The sequence below is a fragment of the Lonchura striata genome, chromosome 5 (genome assembly GCF_046129695.1).
Source record: "Lonchura striata isolate bLonStr1 chromosome 5, bLonStr1.mat, whole genome shotgun sequence".
Taxonomy (NCBI): domain Eukaryota; kingdom Metazoa; phylum Chordata; class Aves; order Passeriformes; family Estrildidae; genus Lonchura; species Lonchura striata.
In genome coordinates this window covers 22419856-22438029 of record NC_134607.1, presented here as the reverse complement: position 1 = coordinate 22438029, position 18174 = coordinate 22419856, and the positions used below count along the sequence as shown (strand labels likewise).

Below are 18174 nucleotides of genomic sequence, written 5' to 3'. Positions count from 1 at the left end.
GCCAGAAATAAACAACAGTACTCCAGAAGTTTAAAAAAAATTATATTGTAAGTACAGTACAAAAAAGTCTGTGTATAATTGTAATGTAATCTGGACCAAACAGCAAAGAAATAACAAAAATATAAAAACTGCTAAGTCTTGACAAAGTTTCCCTACAGTACCAAATACCACAAGATACAGATTATACAAAGTGTACAAATTTTAATAAAAATACAATTCACCAGGTCCTGTGTGTTTTTCACTCTTCAAGAGTTTTCAGTTGTACAGAGGACAAAGCTGAAGTTGATCCTCTTCTGTTTCTTCAAAAGCAGATCTACCTCTTCACCAAAATGCTCTCAACTCTGAAGGGCTGGAAAGAGCTGGTTATTTTGTGCTGCTCACAACAGCAGATGCTTTAGTTTAGGCCAGGATCTGAAGCAGGATTGGACTGCCTCCCTCCTGGGCCCTTCCTGCTTCCAGGCCCATTGGGATTTGTCCTAAGCTGTTAAAATGGGTTCTGGCCTGGTGGTCTGAGAACCTTCCGTGCCTCCTCTGCTGAGAAAACCCCTCACTGCACTGAGAAAAGATCTGTAAGAGACAGACTACCTTATACAGGCACATCTGGGCAATACGTGGCAAAGAGGCATAGAGAGAAGAACCCTCCACACCCCAGGATTTAATTTACTTCTGATTTGGGGCTCAGCCACAGTGAGGGACAGCTCACTTTCAACTGTCCTAAGAAACAGAAGCTAGATTTACTTGGAAGTAAAAAATGCCTCTTCTTTTATTTCAAAACTTTCCTGTTACAGAGGTGATAAGGCCTGAGTCAAATAATATTTCAGTTGTTCTGCCCACCTTCACAAGATAGCATGTTTCTACAAACTCTTAGAATCTTCCTGGTGCTTCTTTACACAATGCCCATGCTTACTACTATACATAGAGTTGATTCCTGCAGGAAGTGTGCTGAGAAAAAACTTGATTCACATTTTTCACGCACTGTTGGCTGAGGGAGGAATTTTTGCTTTTAAATTATGTATATATATATAAATATATACACACACACACAGAGAAATATACAGGATAAATTAAAATCTGTTACAGATATTGGTAAAAGTTAAATACATGTGATATGAACACCACATACACATACATACACACAGACAAAAGCCTAAACAGGAATCAAGTGTTCTCCTGCTGCTCCTCTTCCAGAGGAGCAGAAAACCAAACTCCAGGTATGTGGCTGGAAAGAAGAGAAACCAGTCCAATCAACCCACATGTGCCTTACTTGGCCGTTACTGCTTCAAACTGGCCACTGGTCACTGCCTTGAAGCAGCACCACAGTTCCTGCAATAGTGCTGGTGAGAGAGATGGGGGATGAGCCATTTCACAAAACAGGTGCAAGATGGGCAGAAGCAATCCAAGTTTTTCCCATCTGCTTCTCTACTCCTTTCCATCAAAGTACGCTAATCACGCCATGGAAAAATCAGCAGGAGGTTCATTTTCTCAAGCCAATGCAATGGGTTGATACATTGTGCTAATGATGATTTGAGTATGAGTCCATAAGAAAAAAATAAACTTCTTGTCATCTACTTCACTTCAAATACCAGATACCAGACCAGCCAGCTGATAATGTCAACTTTCAGTTATTACTGTCTGAGGAGTAGGGGTTGGAGAAAGCGACCAAGAGGCAAAAAGCTATCCAGCTTTCCCCTCTATAAGTGTGTTTTAAACAGAAAGAGTTACAAATAGGGCTGGTGAAGAATTCAGTTCTATTCCCTGGTCCAAAATGTATCATCTCTCCCTGCCCACAGAGTATCAGAATACTTTTGTTTTAGCAGGGATATCAGGAGATCATCTGGTCCATCTCCCTTCTTAAAGCAAGTCCAACAAGAGCAGGCTGCTCGTTCAGTTTTTGAATATTTTCAAGGAAGGCAAGTCAAGAACCTCTCTGGGCCACCTGTTTCAGTGACCCCTCTCATGGTGACTTTCCTTCTTGTTTATATCGGGAAGTCCATTCTCTGATTGTTTCCCCCACTAAATCTGAATTTAAGGCAAATATCTCAAAAGCTTGCTGAATTCTTCATACAAAATACTTTCAGATTGGAGGACATTTCACCCACCAACACAAAAGGGTTTTTTCAGCTTAACTTCACAACTTTTTATAAAACAGAAGTCAAATAGTTACAATCCTATGTATATACTGTACATATATAAACTTTAAAAGCCTCCACATGGAGCCCTTCGGGAGCGCTGGCATAGTGCACATACACAAGTCAGTTACGCAGAGGTTGAGTACATCCCAGGATCCTTTCCCATCAAAGTCCAGGCATGATGTAGGCAATGTTGTCTAGTGTGTTTGACTAGGAAAAGAAATTTGGTGTTTTTTTAGCATCAGGTAATAACTCGAAATCCTTAAAAAATGGCATAGGTGAGGGTACTAAGCAGTTACAAGTTGAGTTACAAGTTATCATAGGATGAGATAACCAAAGCTGCCTACTGATCACCTTTAATAGGGTGTCAGATGGCAAAAAGAAGTGCCCTTCAGTTTTTCTTGGAAAATGTAACAGAATTCTGAGAATCCTTCTCATGCCCATCAGAAAAAAAGACCCAGCTGTATGTTTTTCAGATGCAGTGTTTCAGTAAGATCAAGCCCGTGGCTAGATAGCTGAGGAGGCCTTAGGAGGAGCACCTTTAACTGAGAGATGGAGGAGGTGGAGCTGCACCAGTTGTGATTTTAGAATTTACAATGCCACCTACTGTCTCAAATATAAATTGCAGCACAACTGCTGGGGTTTATCGTGTCTCAGAACACCACTGTCATTATGTATCTGACTGTGAAAATCAGATTATCAGCTCTTGAACAGGGTTTCCAGAAGTGAAGCGTAACTGCCATAATTCACCTAAAGCTCTGTTTCTCCTTATAACAATAACTTGATCGAGTTTCTAATAAACACACCACTGGTCATGTGGTAACTGCTCTGAATAAACTTGGCAAGCAGGAAGGAAAAAAAGCATCAGTTTTTCCATGGCTTAAGATCGGAACACCCCACTGACTCAGCTTTTGTGCACAGAGCCAGTTTGTGGGTGTTCACAGACTAAACTGTCAACTTTGTTCCTGTTGTTGATAGTCCATTCTTGTAATGAATAAACGTTTGGGCTGCCCTATTATGATATGTCAATTCATATCTCATTTTTGTTGCCCCCTCTGCTGGATATGTTTTTAGTCTCTTAACTTTTGCAGACTGTATTTTTTAATTTTTGCTCCTCTCCTTTGCTGCTTTATTCACGTCTCCTGTAGGAAGTGTGACTCATGATGGCTGCTGCCATCTTAATCTATGTTCACATCAGGCTACACAGATGTCATGAGCTGTTGCTAAATCAGGGCTCAATATGAAGAGTAGCTTAAAGAAGAAAAGAAACTGTAGTTATGCAGCTCCTTAAGACAGAGATTATTTTTCTTTGCTCAGAGAAGGTTTCAGCCACTTGTAAAAGGTCCTACACCATCACATTAGGAATCCTGAGATCACAAGCTGTTTTTTAAGCTAATGAAGGAAAAACAGCTTGTGTGATAAAGAGCAGCTAGAAGGTGGGCTTTATTTTATGGAAAATTAGAACTTTTGAAAATACTGGTTTACTTTTATTTGAGTCACATTGATTGACTCCATCATGACTAAAACAGGACCTACCCGCACTGCAATGAATGCTACAAATATTAGGTCAGTTGCCAGTGGGAGAAAGAAAGGTTGCACAATATTGTACAACGGTAATATCTGTAAGAATTTCAATAAACATTCCTCCGTAAAAGCCCATGACCAAGACAAATTCTCTTATTGCATTGGAATTATAATTATATTACACTGATTAATCAAAAAAAGCTCTATTTGGACTTTACTGAAATTCACAGTGCTAGAAAGAAAGTAACCACAAAGAACTCACCAAAACATGCTTTGGGCAGCCATTCAACTCAGGCAATTGTGTGGTCAGACATGCCAACGGGCCCAAAGCACAGATGATTGAATCTAGGAGTACTGACAAACTTCCAGAAACAGCCACCATTCCCTGGCAGTGACGGAGGAAAAAAATTGGAAAGGGATGAGTAGTGGAAATTGAGCTTCTTTCTCAACTGTATCCACTCTCAAGCAGATACTGTATCTTCAGCCCTCCAGTCCACTTCCACTATTTACACAGTAACAGAACTGTGCCTTGTGCTTCAAAAGACTGCTGGCTCAAAAAATTTAGAGTTCAAGAGGCAATGAACTGGTGCAAGATAAAAGCAGGAATCAACAGAAAACACCAGGAAGTTGTCAGTTGCATAAAACACTGATTCTACAAATTTTTGTAATATATTTTCTGTGCCATTTTGTACCATCTATTTTGTTAACTATGTGAGTCCTAATGACAATAACTTTTATTTTTGAAGTTAAAGAAATGCTAAGCCTCTAACAGATGTTTTAGTCATTTATATACTTTCTGTAAAGCGAGTTTTTCTGTGTGTTTTTCTGGGCCTTGGTTATTCCTCTTAGGATGTCAAATCAGTCATACCAAAACCAAAATGCAAGAACATTTATTTCACTGTTGATAAAATAAGCAAGCATAGTGGGGTGCGATTGTCATGCTACTCATAAAACTCAGAGATATTATTTGAGACAAATATGTTTTCTCCTAAGAGGCTGGGCTGAGTTCTCAGAGCGTACAGGTATGAATGTGCATTCACAGAGTCATTGTCATTTAACAGTAGGAAACCATTAAAATGTGACATTATGTTACCAGGCAAGTTGAAACAATTGTAGCCTTTATCCAAACCACTGGCAATATGATACTGCCAGAAAAGTAGAGGACATGCAAAAAATGTCGTGGGAAAGGCTGATAGTTTTCTAAAAAGTAGAACAGTAACAGAAACTGACCAGAGACTGACAAAATAGCAAGGAAGGTTCACCAAAACCAAGGTGAACATACATCAAGAAAAGACTGAAGTTTGCTGAACTACAAATTGGTTTCAAGGACCTAGAACTGCAAAGCACCTTTCTTTGGTGCCTACTGTTTACTGAGGACTTTTATTTCACTGAAAATAAACAGATGCAAAGAAACAGGGCATGCGACCTCTAGTTTCTCTCCCTAACAGAAAACCACTGGTTAAACTTTTAAGGAAGTAAAATAATCATCCCCTTGAATGCCTTGTGTAGATGACAGGACATCACTGTGACATTGCTGGTTACAAGCTCACCTCTGTTTCCTGCAGTCTGTGTCCAATGAGGCTCAGAGATTCACCCAGTAACTGTAAATGTGCAGCTACATCAATGGGATCTGTCTCAGGGGCTTTGGCTGGTGAGGAAGGCACCACCACGGTGCTGGTGGGGGATTTTTTGTGAGGAGAAACCACTCCTGTTGGAGAAGCTGAAAAACACACAAATTAAAACTCCATATTCCTTGCTTTCACTCTTTTACTCACAAGCCCATTTAGTTACTAAAGTTCAAATCTCATAGGCATGATGCTTAAATAGTTCTGCTGCCTCAGTCTTACAGTCTTTCGAGTTGAAACTTTTTTTTACATGTACAGAACGTCTACCTCAGCTGAATGCAGTTGGGGAGATTTGGTATCAGAGATGCTAAACCAAGCACAACCCATCTTCCCTCTAGCAGCAAGCTAATGCCAATAGAAGCTCCTTTCTGTCTCTTCTTTTACATTTCAATCCCTAAACTGCCAAAACCAAAACCATTCTATGAATCAGATAAGGAAATCTTTATGAAAAATACTGACATCATTCTCACTCTCACAGAAAAGTTGATTTGACTAGTTGATTTGACTGATTTAAATGTCATGCTTTGTGAGAAAGCAGGTAGGGAAGTGAACCAGGTAAGGACCTTTGCTTTTTATTCCACAGGCAACACTACCTTCCCCGTCCAAGAAAAGAGATGAGACAAATAAAGTGCAACAATTACCTTTCATTTTTGGTGCACCATCTGAAGATGATGCCTTTCTCTTCACAGTGGTGGCCTCTGCTTTATTCTGCTTGTGTTGGAGATACTGAGCTTTCTGTTTCCAGATCTGCAGTTACCATGGTAAGAAAATAAAGATTCATAACATTAGGTAATTCTGTTACCTGATGCCAGCACCTGGAGGCAGAATGATGTTACATAGGTAGGAGGTAGCTAGGAGGAAGAAATCCCCTGAGAAAAAAAGTGAATGGTTTTATGTTTGCAAGGGCAAGATTTCCATACTTTCCACCTTTACATGCTTTAAGGATATAGGTAACATATTTCAAGGCATTGTGGCAATGCTGCCACCAGATTCTGATGTAAACACCTAGTTCACAGAAATCATTTTACAAAAACATCTCACACAAACACTCACCAGTTTATCCTTCTCAGGTAGTTGCTTCCACACTTCTGCCAGTTTTTTACTTAGCTCTCCAAAATCTGGCAGAAAGAAAGAAAGAAGAAAAATGCTTAAAACAAATTTGACCATAAGATCCTGGAGAGAACATAGGAAATTTACCGGCCCATCCATACACATTTAGGAAGCAAGTCATTCTACAACTGGAACTCTCCACACTGTTCTGAAAATGTGCATTCCTGTTACTCTTTAAAATTAAGATAAAAGCTTATAGCAGGAAGATGAAATCACAGTGTATTTACAGGAAAGTGACAATTGAGGTAACTCTTTAACTAAAGAGAAAGCTAGCAAGTTCTTTACCCACATTCACAACTTGGTTAAAATAAAATTATAATATGACCATGAAATCCACTCCCGTCCCCCTTTGCCATCTTTTATTCTAAATAACATTGGCAGATTCTTTGCATTATGTCAAAATTAAGAAGTTGGCCTGAAAGAGAGACAATATGTTCTGCTAATTAATCTGACTGGTGTAAAATCATGAGAAGAGAAGGCTGGTTTATTCCTTTACCTATTCCAGGATGCTCAGACACAATAGTTGTGCGATATTCCTTACAGAACACTTGATAAGCAGACATGTTTTTCTTCTTTGGCTAGTCAGAAGAAGAAAGGAAACGAAGATTTTTAATTATGATGAGATCTTCTCCTCCAATTTAATAAGAATTTGGCATTTATTAAAGACTTAAAAGAAAGACATGGTACTTAGATCAGGAACCTTAAAAAAGCAATTCTTTACATATTCTGACTGAATTTAGTCTTTATGAAAGCACAGGAATCAGCCAGAAACAGTCTTAGTACAAGGCTTATCATGCAAAATTCAACAAGCTATTCTAAATTCAGGATCAACATACAACTTTGTTAATGTATTTCAGTTTTAAAACCTATAATAAAATCCAATATCTTATACTATTCACAGTACCTATTACAGATCTGTCAAAACAATTAAGTCCTCATCATAATGTTTTGTTCCATTCCTTGCATCCTTACAAAGCATTTCCATTTGGCAGGAAAAGAGACTGTGCTGTACATTGACAGCAAGATATTGCAACTGCTGAGCTATGATGAGGGAAAAATTCCCAAACAGATTAGGATAATGGCTGAAGAGGTTTGGGCTCTGTCTGTCCAATTCCTCATACAAAGCATTATTTCTCTATCTGAACATGCACAAGCTGCTTTCCCCCAATTACTTAAGACAGCTACAGTTATCTCATTTGTAAACTTGTTCATATGCTAGCTACCACTTCTGCTACTCATATATTTATGCAGTAACCATGGAAAACTGAATGTATAAGTACAGGCCAAAACTGGGAACAAGGTAGTCTATTACAATTAGAATTTCATTTGAATACAGGAGCAAATGGGTAAATAGCTTCAATTTTCAGGTTAACAGCTTGATTCCTTTTTACAGGAATTTTGATCACTAGTCCAAAAGTCTGACTAGGAATAGCTAGCACCAGTCACATTAGAAAAAGATGCAGATGTGCTTGGTACATGACCCACATCAAGCAAAATTAAGTATAACTTTCCCAGAGAACCTTTAATGGCTAAAAACCATCTGTGCCACAAAGCCAGAAGAACATATATATTCCTTCTGCTACAAACAGAAATCACAGCGACTGACATATTTTCCAAACATGCTTCAGTTAAACCACTGATAATTGGTATCAGTTATTCTTTGTTTCAATTTAACATGCCTTTGTAATGGAGTACCTAATTCACCATTACCCTCCACCCAATTTCTACTTTTCCTTCAAATTTTCCTTACTTTGTCTCGTTCTCTTTCCTTTTCTTTTTCTCTTTCTCTTTCCTTTTCCTTTTCTCTTTCTCTTTCCTTTTCTTTTTCTCTTTCCTTTTCCTTTTCTCTTTCTCTTTCCCTCTCCTTCTCTCTTTCCTTTTCTTTTTCTCTTTCCTTTTCCTTCTCTCTTTCCTTTTCTTTTTCTCTTTCCTTCTCCTTCTCTCTTTCCTTTTCCTTTTCCCATTTCTCAGCCTTGTCCTTCTCCTTGTCTTCCTTTTTCCTCCTCTTCTCACCTTGACCATCTGAGTGAAAAACAGCAGGAGGAGGTGGAGGGACAACGTAGGGGGTACTGGCAGGTGGTGGTGACACTCTTACTTCTGCTACCGCCACAGGCGAGTGCCCAGAACTCTTTTTAGACTTGGAATGCTTCTTCTCTCTGTGTTTCTCCTTGTCCTTTTTTTTCTTACTTTTTTTGGATTTCTTCTTCTTCTTAATTTCCCGGTAGGAGTCATCTATCACCAGCTCTCCAGCCTCCAACTCTCCACCAGAAGAAGAACCAGATTCTGGTGGTGCCTCCATACCTGAAACCTCGTACTCGCTCCCATGGCCCTCTGAATGAAGGGAGGTGTCAGCACCAAAACTCTCAGAAGGTGGATGTGAGTCTAGAGGTGGTTTGTGCTTTTTCCGGGATGACTTCAGGAAGCTCTGCAGATCGTGCCCCAGCAGGAATGAGCCTTGCTCATCTCGAGCTGATTTCTTTGAAGATTTCTTTACAGCTGCTGATGCTGAAGAGTAGGATAAAGAATCATCATCTGCTGCACTACTTTTCTCTTTTGGTGAAAGGATGAGCTTCATCTTCAAGCCGTCAGGTTCACGAAGAGTAAGTGTCTCTGTGTTCACATAAAGAGGTTTCATTTTTTTAGATTTGTGGGAGCTGCTGTCATCCACTGAGTGCTCCCCACTGCTCCCACTCAGCTTCTTCTTGGGATGCTCCTTTCTGCTTTCAGAATGGCCAGAGGAAGAATGAGATGATTTTTCAGAGGTCTTCTTTGAAGACTTTGAGCTTGTGGCCAAAGGTGAGTTGATAGCCTTAAGTAAATCCATGGTTGTATCAGCTGAGGATGGGCTAGAAGCTGCTTTTTTCTTTTTCTTTGATGGTAGATCCAAAGGCGAGACACCTGAAAAAGATCAAAAGAAACGTACATTGAGATGATTCATTAAAGACATTGAAGAAGGGAAGTGAGAATCCTGTGAGCCTTCCAATTACAGGTGACAGATTTCCATCCTGGCTTAAAAAGAAACACATGCACCTCAGCACAGCTTTACTGAAATAATTCAGAGGCTGTGACACCTGAGCTGATCAAATAATTTAAGGAAGGGAGAGACAGTAGAAAAGTTCTTGAAATTTTGTGAAACTCCATTCGTGAAATGAAATGTTTTGATGAAAATACATCTAACTGAAATTACACCTCAAGCAGGGCTTTTATGACATTATTAGCCAAGGTGAAATGAATGAGTTGAAAATATGAGCTTTTTCATTCTGTAGACAGATGGTGATGAAAGATGAAACTTCAGCTTGGCTTTCTCCTTCTATTGGATCAATAATAAATCCTAAATGTGCTAAGCATCTATGATCCAAATTGTCATTTTCTGACCAACTCATTAATTGTGAGAATAGATGAACAGAAAGCAGTTATTTTTCAATCTTGGATATTCTGTTTTTAAAAATTCAGAGCAAGTTCTTTACCTGTACGTATAATTAGTTTTTAATGCAATTGGTAAGCAGGAAAAGCAAATGTCAAATGTGAAGGCATGAGTTCGAAAACTACAACTTGTCAATGAAAAGGGGACGGAAGATCTCTAACCCCTACAATGACAATTTGTTAAGATAGACTGAAAATATAATTCCCTAACCTTCTGCTGTCTGGTGCTGATCAGTATCAGGTTTCTGATTAGCTGTTCTAAGGCAGGTTGATGTACTCTCCTCCTATAAAATGCTAACCACAAAGCTTGATGACACTGGTTTAAGAGCATGCTTTCATTAAAGTCATGATCTGTTAGCCCCTTCTCCTTCTTGATTACTACCTTACCTCGGTAGCAGAACTCATCAGAGGAATGCTTTCTCTTCTTTTTGTGAGCTTCTGTCCCCGGAAAAAACTCACTGTCCTGGAATAAGAAGAAAAAAAGTTGCTTTCAAAAAGGAGGGAAATAATATGAGAGTCACATAGACTAATAACAGATAAAAAATTATAGGAGGTATCAAGGGTTACTTGTACTACTCTAACACCAAGGATCCATAGATATGAAACAGGTTCATCTTTCTAGGTGCTAAAAGAGAACTTACTCTGTCCCCAGAGCACACAGTGTAGGTATAAAGTAAGATGAAACACATGTTACAGATAAGTGGGAGAGTACAAAACATATAATTAGTCTGAATTGGTTTCAGCACAATGGTCACCTAACTGACATGAGCTTTCTGTAGGCACATCAGCACAACAGAGCTCCAAGGAAACTGAAAGACAGATCTCTGCAGGGAGACCCCCAAGTGAGAGGAGCAACAGAAAAGAAAAAGTACATTTGCAAAGTGTTGAGATAAGGGCAATGCAAACTATCACTTGGAGATCAGCTGATAAGTTGATAAAAAGACAGACATCTACCCTTTAAATAAAGATAAGAAATAACTTCAGATGCATAGACTGTCAAGCCCTGAAAACAAAGGGGAGCAGTTCATGCTTGCTATGCTGAAAAAGAAGTAACAGGAGGTACAAAGAGGTGAAAACTAGAATGATAGAACAAAAAAATGTCCTTAATAATCTATCACCTAATTATTATCTGTGTCTTGATCAATTTATGAATCTGAAACTGAAGCTCCTCTAAGGAATTCCAACCACATGGTAGATGATTTTAAACAAGAACTTGCTTTTGAGATGACAAAAAACCCCAAATCACTAGATAGCTCCCTGTGAGCTAACAGCAGAAAATGTAGCTCAAAGACGAAAACTTTGAAGAAACTAAAGTTGCCACTATGTGATTTCAAGAATTAAGGCCCCTAAGAGATAAAAAGGGCAAGTTCATTCTCCTCAAGAGCTATAGTTTCAGACTGTCTGTAGAATCAGGAAGACAACAGTGCATCAGTTAATATTCTATCCATCCTTTGCTGGCTATTTATACAACTGTAAATGCTATATTTTAAAATTTTGTAAGAACTTATTAATAGCATTTTCTTACTTGCCAGGCTCTACATCAACACCAGGACATCACTCCTACTACCTCATTTTCTGAGGCCAGAAAAATCAGAATCGGGTCTTGATCCCCTCCTTTTCCCCAGGAGAGTTACTGAACAATACAGGACATGATTAGCTGATCTTGCTGCCTTTTACATGCATTTCTAAATAAAAATTCATAAAAAGGAGAAGAAACCCATTCCATCCCATCACTACCTTTATGCATATCCTTACACCTTGAACCTTTCCTCTGAGGGTTTCTACCTGAGTCACTATCTCGTCTTCCTCTTGCAGAAGATCCTTGTACGAGCGCTTTTTCTCTCGCTGTATCCTGGCAGGTGCCAGCCCGTCATCAACACTCCGGTGACTCTCTAGGGACTCTGTGATTTATGTGAAATGGGAAAAAAGGAAGAAATGAAATACCACATTAAGGAATGACAGACAAGTGGACCACTCATAAAATAAACTAACAGAGGATATTGGCATAGAGTGATGCACAAAACCCAACAAGCACAGAGGCCTGAAAGGTAACAAACAGTCTGTACTGTCTGACCAGAGGGATGCGGCTCAGTGCTGTAACAAAATCATTCTAGATTTAATCTCTAATGCCTGTATGTTCCTTCCTAAAGAAAAATGGACCTAGAAATGTTACCATGACTAAATGTATCTTATCCTTCATCCCCTGTCCCACTGACTTGGTAGGGAGAAGAAAGGCTGCAGTGGCAGAGTTCCCAATCAGGGTGTCTGCAGTAGGAAACACCACCCATTTCTCTCAAATTCTAATCCCAGAACTTTACACTTGGAAATCAAGGGCTTGGGGTCCTCCAGTAACTTGGCCAGGTTAAATTTAAGGGCTCCACAGCACCCTAACTTCTTTCCCACTCTGCATGGCCTGGCAAAGGCTGCAAAGGACATCCTTTAAAAAAATTTATTTGTTTATTCTTTTTGCAAATCCCTCTGAGATTATAAAGCAGTCATACCTTCTTTCTTCTTGGCGCCATCATAAGCCATGGTGGTCCTGCAGGAGCCTGTGAATGAGCTGCCACGTCTGGGCTCCTTCCCCCGTTCCCATCTATAGGAAAAGGTCTGAGAAACAGAGAATGAAAATAACCCTCCCAGAAAGAAGAATGATGATATGTAAATGGGGAAGCTTTCTCTGAACCAAATAAGGACTCTTTGGAAGACAGTGCGAAAGGAAATGAGTGGTCAGTCTTCAGGCTTGATAGATTTGGGTTTTTTAATCAAAACGGATATTGTATTATTTTAAATATAGAAAATACCATCTTTATATTTTCTTGTAAAATATCTGAATCACTGAACTAATTTATTTACAGAAATAGAAAGAGGGTGAGAAGACAACTGAGTTTGATCTTCATGACACACAAAACTGCACCCTAACTGTGTCAAAGCCATTTTTTGTCATTAGCCACTGTAGCAAAGTGTGGGATGTTTAAAGAGATTTCAAACCCTTGAGTCTCAGATGAAGTGAAGGAAAAAGAAGGGACCAGGTAGAAGGAATTAAATTACAAAAGAATTATTATTGTTTTTTTTTAACTAGAGGATCACAGATTTTGTATTAGAGATGTGTATCCTTCTGATGTGTTTCCCAATGCTACCACTGCAGCCATTCTGAATGCCAGCCTGGGAGCAGGGATGGAAGAGAGTAACCCAACCTCTGCTCCCCAGGTTTCAAGCTTCCTCCAAGTGAGCCACTGTGCCAGCTAGGGGCACACAGCAGGACAGTGCTGCTGTGGAATAGCCACACTCTGGTTCTCTCAGAGCAAACAGCTTTTGTTCCTCAGCCAGTGTCCAGCTCAGTAAGATCGACGTTCTGCTCCTACGGGATCAATCCAATCGCTGCCAGCTGCCTTTGTGTGTTTGTGTGTACGTGCACATGTGTAAATACCCAGCCACAAACACCATGCAGCCTGCTCGTACCAGCTGTCATGGTAATCCCTCCACACTGAAGCCACATGAGACTACTCTGGGAGCAGGGAACCTGAACTTGTACATCCCCCATGTAACTCAATTTTATAAACTGGCTGAGACTGACAATGTTCAACTCATTCATCCTACAGTGGTTACTTAACTGATACAACAAAGTCACAACTAATCAGGCTTGTGGGCACACAGGAGATGTTTCTGTTTGAACTCATAGGGATACATGCTATTTCTTCAGGTTTTGGAAAAACACCCACTGCACAATGTCGAGACAGTGTTCTGACTATTATAACAAATACAAGGATTCCATCTATACACAAGAGCACTGCAGTCAGCAATAAAAAAAGAGCATGTTGCCACTTGTGGGCTAGTGGTCTTAAACCAGGCGTTGTCAATATTTTGTGCTGTTTGTCATACAGACTTCAGTGAAAGGACACACAACACCTTGCTCAAGACAGAAAGGGACTAATACAGATACTGATCAGCAAAACAAAGCTGAAGACAGTAATTCATGAATGGATGACCTGAAGAGCCTAGGATTTTTTTGTACCTACATGCCTACCTTTTAGTCTCTTTTAAAATTTTATCTGCCTGGCAAGGACAAAGGCTGGTAGATCCTGCCCAAAGGTGCTCACAGCCCAGACCTCCAATTCGGCAAATACAAAACATACCCTTAACTACTCTCATCTCGTAAACCTCAGTTAGCTCCCCTGTTTCAAATTCCCGGGTTTCGGCAGCGCTGGCACAGGCTCAGCGGGGAAGCTCTCCCTGCACGTCTCCCGTTGCTCAGCGCACATGCCAGCGGGTTCAAGGCCCAGCCGGGCTCTCCTGCAGCCCCGGGGCTCCGCACGGACCCCGCTCCCGGCTCCGCTCCCGGCCGGGCCGTGCGGGCAGCGGCAGCGCCGGGAGCGGCCCGGGGCGCCGACCCGGCACCGGCCCCTCCGCGGGCCCGGACCGCGCATGCGCCCCGACACCCCCCGGAGCCCAGGGCCCACCGCCGCCTCCGTTCAAAGCGGGCTCGTTCGCTCCGCTCCCGCCCGCCCGCGCGTCCCCTCACCCGAGCGGGCTCCAGCCTCACGCCAGCCCTCGGCTCCGCCCCTGCAGCAGGCCCGAGCGTGCCCCGACTGCGGGGCCGCCCAGAGGCGACAAGGCCCGCCGGCGCCGAGCCGCGGCCGCAGGGTGGGGACGGGCCGCGGCCGCCTCACTCAGCCCCGCCGCTTCCCGCCGCGCCGCCGCCCGCGGCCGCCATCTTGGGCAGGCAGACAAGGGACCGCGCCAGCGCCGACCAGCCGAGCGCCGAGCGCCTCCAACGCGGCGCCCGCGGGGCGGGGCGTCGGCTTGCCGAGCGCATCGATGTCCGGCGCGGCGCCCCGGGAGCGGCGCGTCCCCGCGGGGCCGTGCGACACTCGGGGACACACACGGGACACACACCGGGTGTCTGTGCCCGGCCCGGCTCCGGCCCTACCTCCGCCACTGCAGGCGTGCCCACGTTCGCCCTAGCTTGGCACAGCCTCCTCCTGGTGTGTGCGGGTGCTGCGCGGCCCCGGCGCACTTCGCCTGTCCTGCCCGTGTCCGCAGGAGACCGGGCCGGCTGGGCTCGCAGCCCGGGCTGGTTGTCGGCCGCTTGTTGCTGCCGCGGTGGGTCAGTGGGAAAGGGTGAAATCCTGTTGTTAGACAGTTAAAAAGCCAGTACTTCCGTGAGATTAGTCACACACGCACATGAGTGGGCACATCTCCCTCAAGACTGTCTGATTCCCCGAGGAACTGCGCGGATGCACTGCACAGGTGGATTCGGTGCCAGCTGGGGCAGCGATGAGCACGACTGAACAGCCCGCTCGGGAATACTGCCCGGGAAGGCATCACGCAACCTCGCACCCATTCTTATCGATTGTCCAAAGGTGGCAGCCAAGAGAAAGGCAAATTGCCCCCAGCATCTTCTAAAAGGCTCATTCAGTATTGCAAAGGCTTCAAGACAGAGATTTAAAAAAAGCCCAGGAAGCAGCCAGGTCAGAAAAGAGCCCCTTTTCCCACTAGGTTAGCCCTTCTTCACTCTGACCTGTTGAGAAGTTCAACAAACCTAATTTCACCCTCACCTTAAATCTCATAATCTCCACTGATGCGAGAGCTGCTGTTTTATCTAGGTGCCGGCAGATCGCCCCGTGACTCTTTGGCAGAGGCTGCTCAGTCACACGCTGTCTGCAGGCTGCCGTTCTCAGCCGTGCCCGGGGTTAGACCCGACCCATCGCAGACAGGCCATTCCCAGCCCCTACAGATCCGCCTTCTGGTCCCGCTGATGCTTTTGTGTCCTAACGAGTACAGAATAATGACGGTAATTATTTGCAGCCCAGTAGGGCCTAGAGGAATTGGAAGAGAATAGAGCCCTATGCCTGTTATGCTGTGTGAAAGTGTACTTTGATCCAAAGTGAGGGATACAGCCTGTACACACAGATCAGTGTCTGCAAGTGCAGCAGCTGTAACACAACAGGACCAGCCCCCAGGCTGAGCACAAAGCCTGTGCTGACGTTCTCATGCACGTACACACGTGCTACTGGGAAACCAAAATCACTCCTTGCCCTCCAGACTGTAACCGAGGGAGGAATCAAATTTATGACCAGGATTTTGCCAGAGTTGAACCTGATGTGACCTACTCCTTTACTTTTGCTTATTGGTGAGGTTTCTAGGGGTCCCACTGTCATACCCCATTTGACAGTGCACAGCAAACAAAATCACAGTTCCCGTGTTTTTATAGTTTGCTGCTTTCTTGCTCATATTACAGGCTCTACAAAAACATCTGTGGACATAACAGAAACATCAGTCAACTCCTGGGAACTCCTGGCCTATGGGTCAGGTGGAGGCAGAATGGGAGCAAGTCAGAAGAAGCTGTGAGCATGTTTGGGAGAGGTTACATGCAGCCCAAAGAAACAGGGATTCACATTGCTTTGAAAATTGAAAGCTTAAATTATCTTGGTATTTGATGATAGAAAGCATTTGGTAATGACAGCTAGTAAATGCGTGGGAATGGGATGTTTAATATTCTGCACCCTAGAAAGAGAAAGCATTTGAGCTCCCCTGCAGTTTAATGTTTTAAATGCTGGATGGTTCATGGGTATTTGATTGTGTCAGGGACTGTGTGTGTATGAGAGAGAATGACTTTGCAGGTGAATTTGCAAAAATGAACATCTAGCAGGATACTTGCACATAAAGCCACTGAAGTACCAATTGTTCAGTCTTCTCTTGCTGAGATCCATCCAAGTTTCTTTCCTCCCACAGAACAAACATAATAGTAATAATAATAGGAATTGTAATAATAACAACAATAACATATAGTCCCTTCTACTGCACTTTTCATCAGTGAAGAAATGCTCCGAAAAATTAATTTCAATCATTCCCATTCTTCAGAGCTCATAAAGGGAACCAGCCAGCACAAAACATTGGCATTTATTGGGTGCTTTCAGACAGCTTAGCCTTTTGGTTTTTTAGACAATCCAGGAATCTCTTTAGAGTGTACACCTAGATTAAACAGGTCAGGTGGGGAAAATGTCAGATTGCTGATAGCAAATTTAAGATAGTCACAACCCCCTCAAATTCTTAACACTTGACAGAATTGTTGCTTTGTACTCTGGAATATAGGAGGTCATAGTGAGAGAATCAGAAAATCAAACAGTCCCTATAGCTTTTAAGACCTGAAGTGCAACTTCAGTCAGTCTCAGACTGTTGAGAGAATATTGCTTGTTCCTTTTGCTCAGAGCATCTTGCATTCTTTCGCCTACATCCCTGGGAAAGAAATGGCAAAAGGGTGCTTGGTATGTTGCCTCAGGTGTCCTCTTGCTTGAGAGTTACATATTGTATAAAATGCTCTTGGCAATGCAGAACATTTTAGGATGTGTGTATAGTTCCCTATGCTTAATGCAAGGTTATGTAGTAAGGACTTACTGCCCATGAAGCCACCCAATCTGGCCTTGCTTTCTCCACTTTATTTCCACCATGCATCCTTGTCTGCTTGTTTTCTCCTGACTGAACAACAGTCCAGGCTGCTAGATTTACTCTCCCTCTTTTGTTTCACTGGGTTTTAGTACTTAGTTTTGTGGTGTCTCAAGTGCAATGAGTGTAAGAGGAATGAATAATAACATGAGCATGAGCTTACAACCAAGTTATGTACTGAATTAAACTCAGCACTCAGCTGTGTGAACAATTATCAATTTTACCTGTCATAGTTTTGCAACTCATAAATCTCTTTTCACTCCTTTCAGTTTCTCATATTTTTTCCCTAGATTCTGAGATGATTTGGCATTAACTAGAATGGGACCTGGTTTAAAACCTTTTCTCTCTACCTATCAAAGAAAGGCAGCACACAGGCAGTGCTACTCTTGTGGCACTGTGTCAGTCTTGCTGCTTGTTTTGCACAGTGATTGTTACTCTTCTCTGTGTACATTACAGCACCTGTGTGTTGTAGCTGTAACCAGCTACCAAGCTGCCCTTAAACAGGAAAGTGGAGGAAGTGACCATCACGTTACAGTGACTTTAGGTGTAATGAGCCTTGTTTGCTTGCTTGCCAATTGACTCAGCCACATAATTTCCTTAGTCTTATTTATAAGCAATGCTGGTGACTCCTCTTTGGATACAAGGACGTGCTTCCTTAGAGAATCAAAACTTCAAAATAATTGTTATGTGCATTGTTTCGGTGTTGGGTCTTTATTTAAATTACTTCCCATTTCTCTTTGTTTTATTGCAGGATACATTCATTTTCATGCCTCTTCATCTTTCAGTACAGTCATTAATGAGACCACAAAGGTATGTGCATTAATTTGTAATGTCAATACAGCAGCCTGAATGTTCCCTGGAGCCACACCATCTGTCACAGTGGGGACACACCTTCTCCTCTACTCCTCGTGCTGCACCCT

General features: G+C 42.4%; 1 protein-coding gene across 1 annotated transcript; it reads right to left on the bottom strand.

Annotated features, from left to right (window-relative positions):
* Window positions 1-21: 21 nt before the first annotated feature.
* On the bottom strand, window positions 22-14455 carry HMGXB4 (HMG-box containing 4). The gene is made up of 11 exons (XM_031503642.2): window positions 14331-14455; window positions 12313-12418; window positions 11597-11712; window positions 10199-10274; window positions 8139-9286; window positions 6885-6966; window positions 6332-6396; window positions 5920-6025; window positions 5204-5373; window positions 3916-4038; window positions 22-2339 (listed from the first exon to the last, which is right to left on the bottom strand). The coding sequence occupies exons 2-11, from the start codon at window positions 12341-12343 to the stop codon at window positions 2295-2297; spliced, it is 1962 nt and encodes a 653-aa protein (XP_031359502.2). The 5' UTR covers window positions 12344-12418; window positions 14331-14455; the 3' UTR covers window positions 22-2294.
* Window positions 14456-18174: the final 3719 nt, after the last annotated feature.

What these genes read in the sequence shown, in the direction of transcription:
- HMGXB4 (XM_031503642.2), bottom strand. Translation starts at nt 12,343, where the DNA reads ATGGCTTATGATGGCGCCAAGAAGAAAGAAG. An exon ending in TGATGAGTTCTGCTACCGAG is followed by an intron (nt 9,287 to 10,198) that starts GTAAGGTAGTAA and finishes GATCTTTTTCAG; the next exon opens with GTGTCTCGCCTTTGGATCTA. An exon ending in GCTGCCCAAAGCATGTTTTG is followed by an intron (nt 2,340 to 3,915) that starts GTGAGTTCTTTG and finishes TTCTTTTCCTAG; the next exon opens with TCAAACACACTAGACAACAT.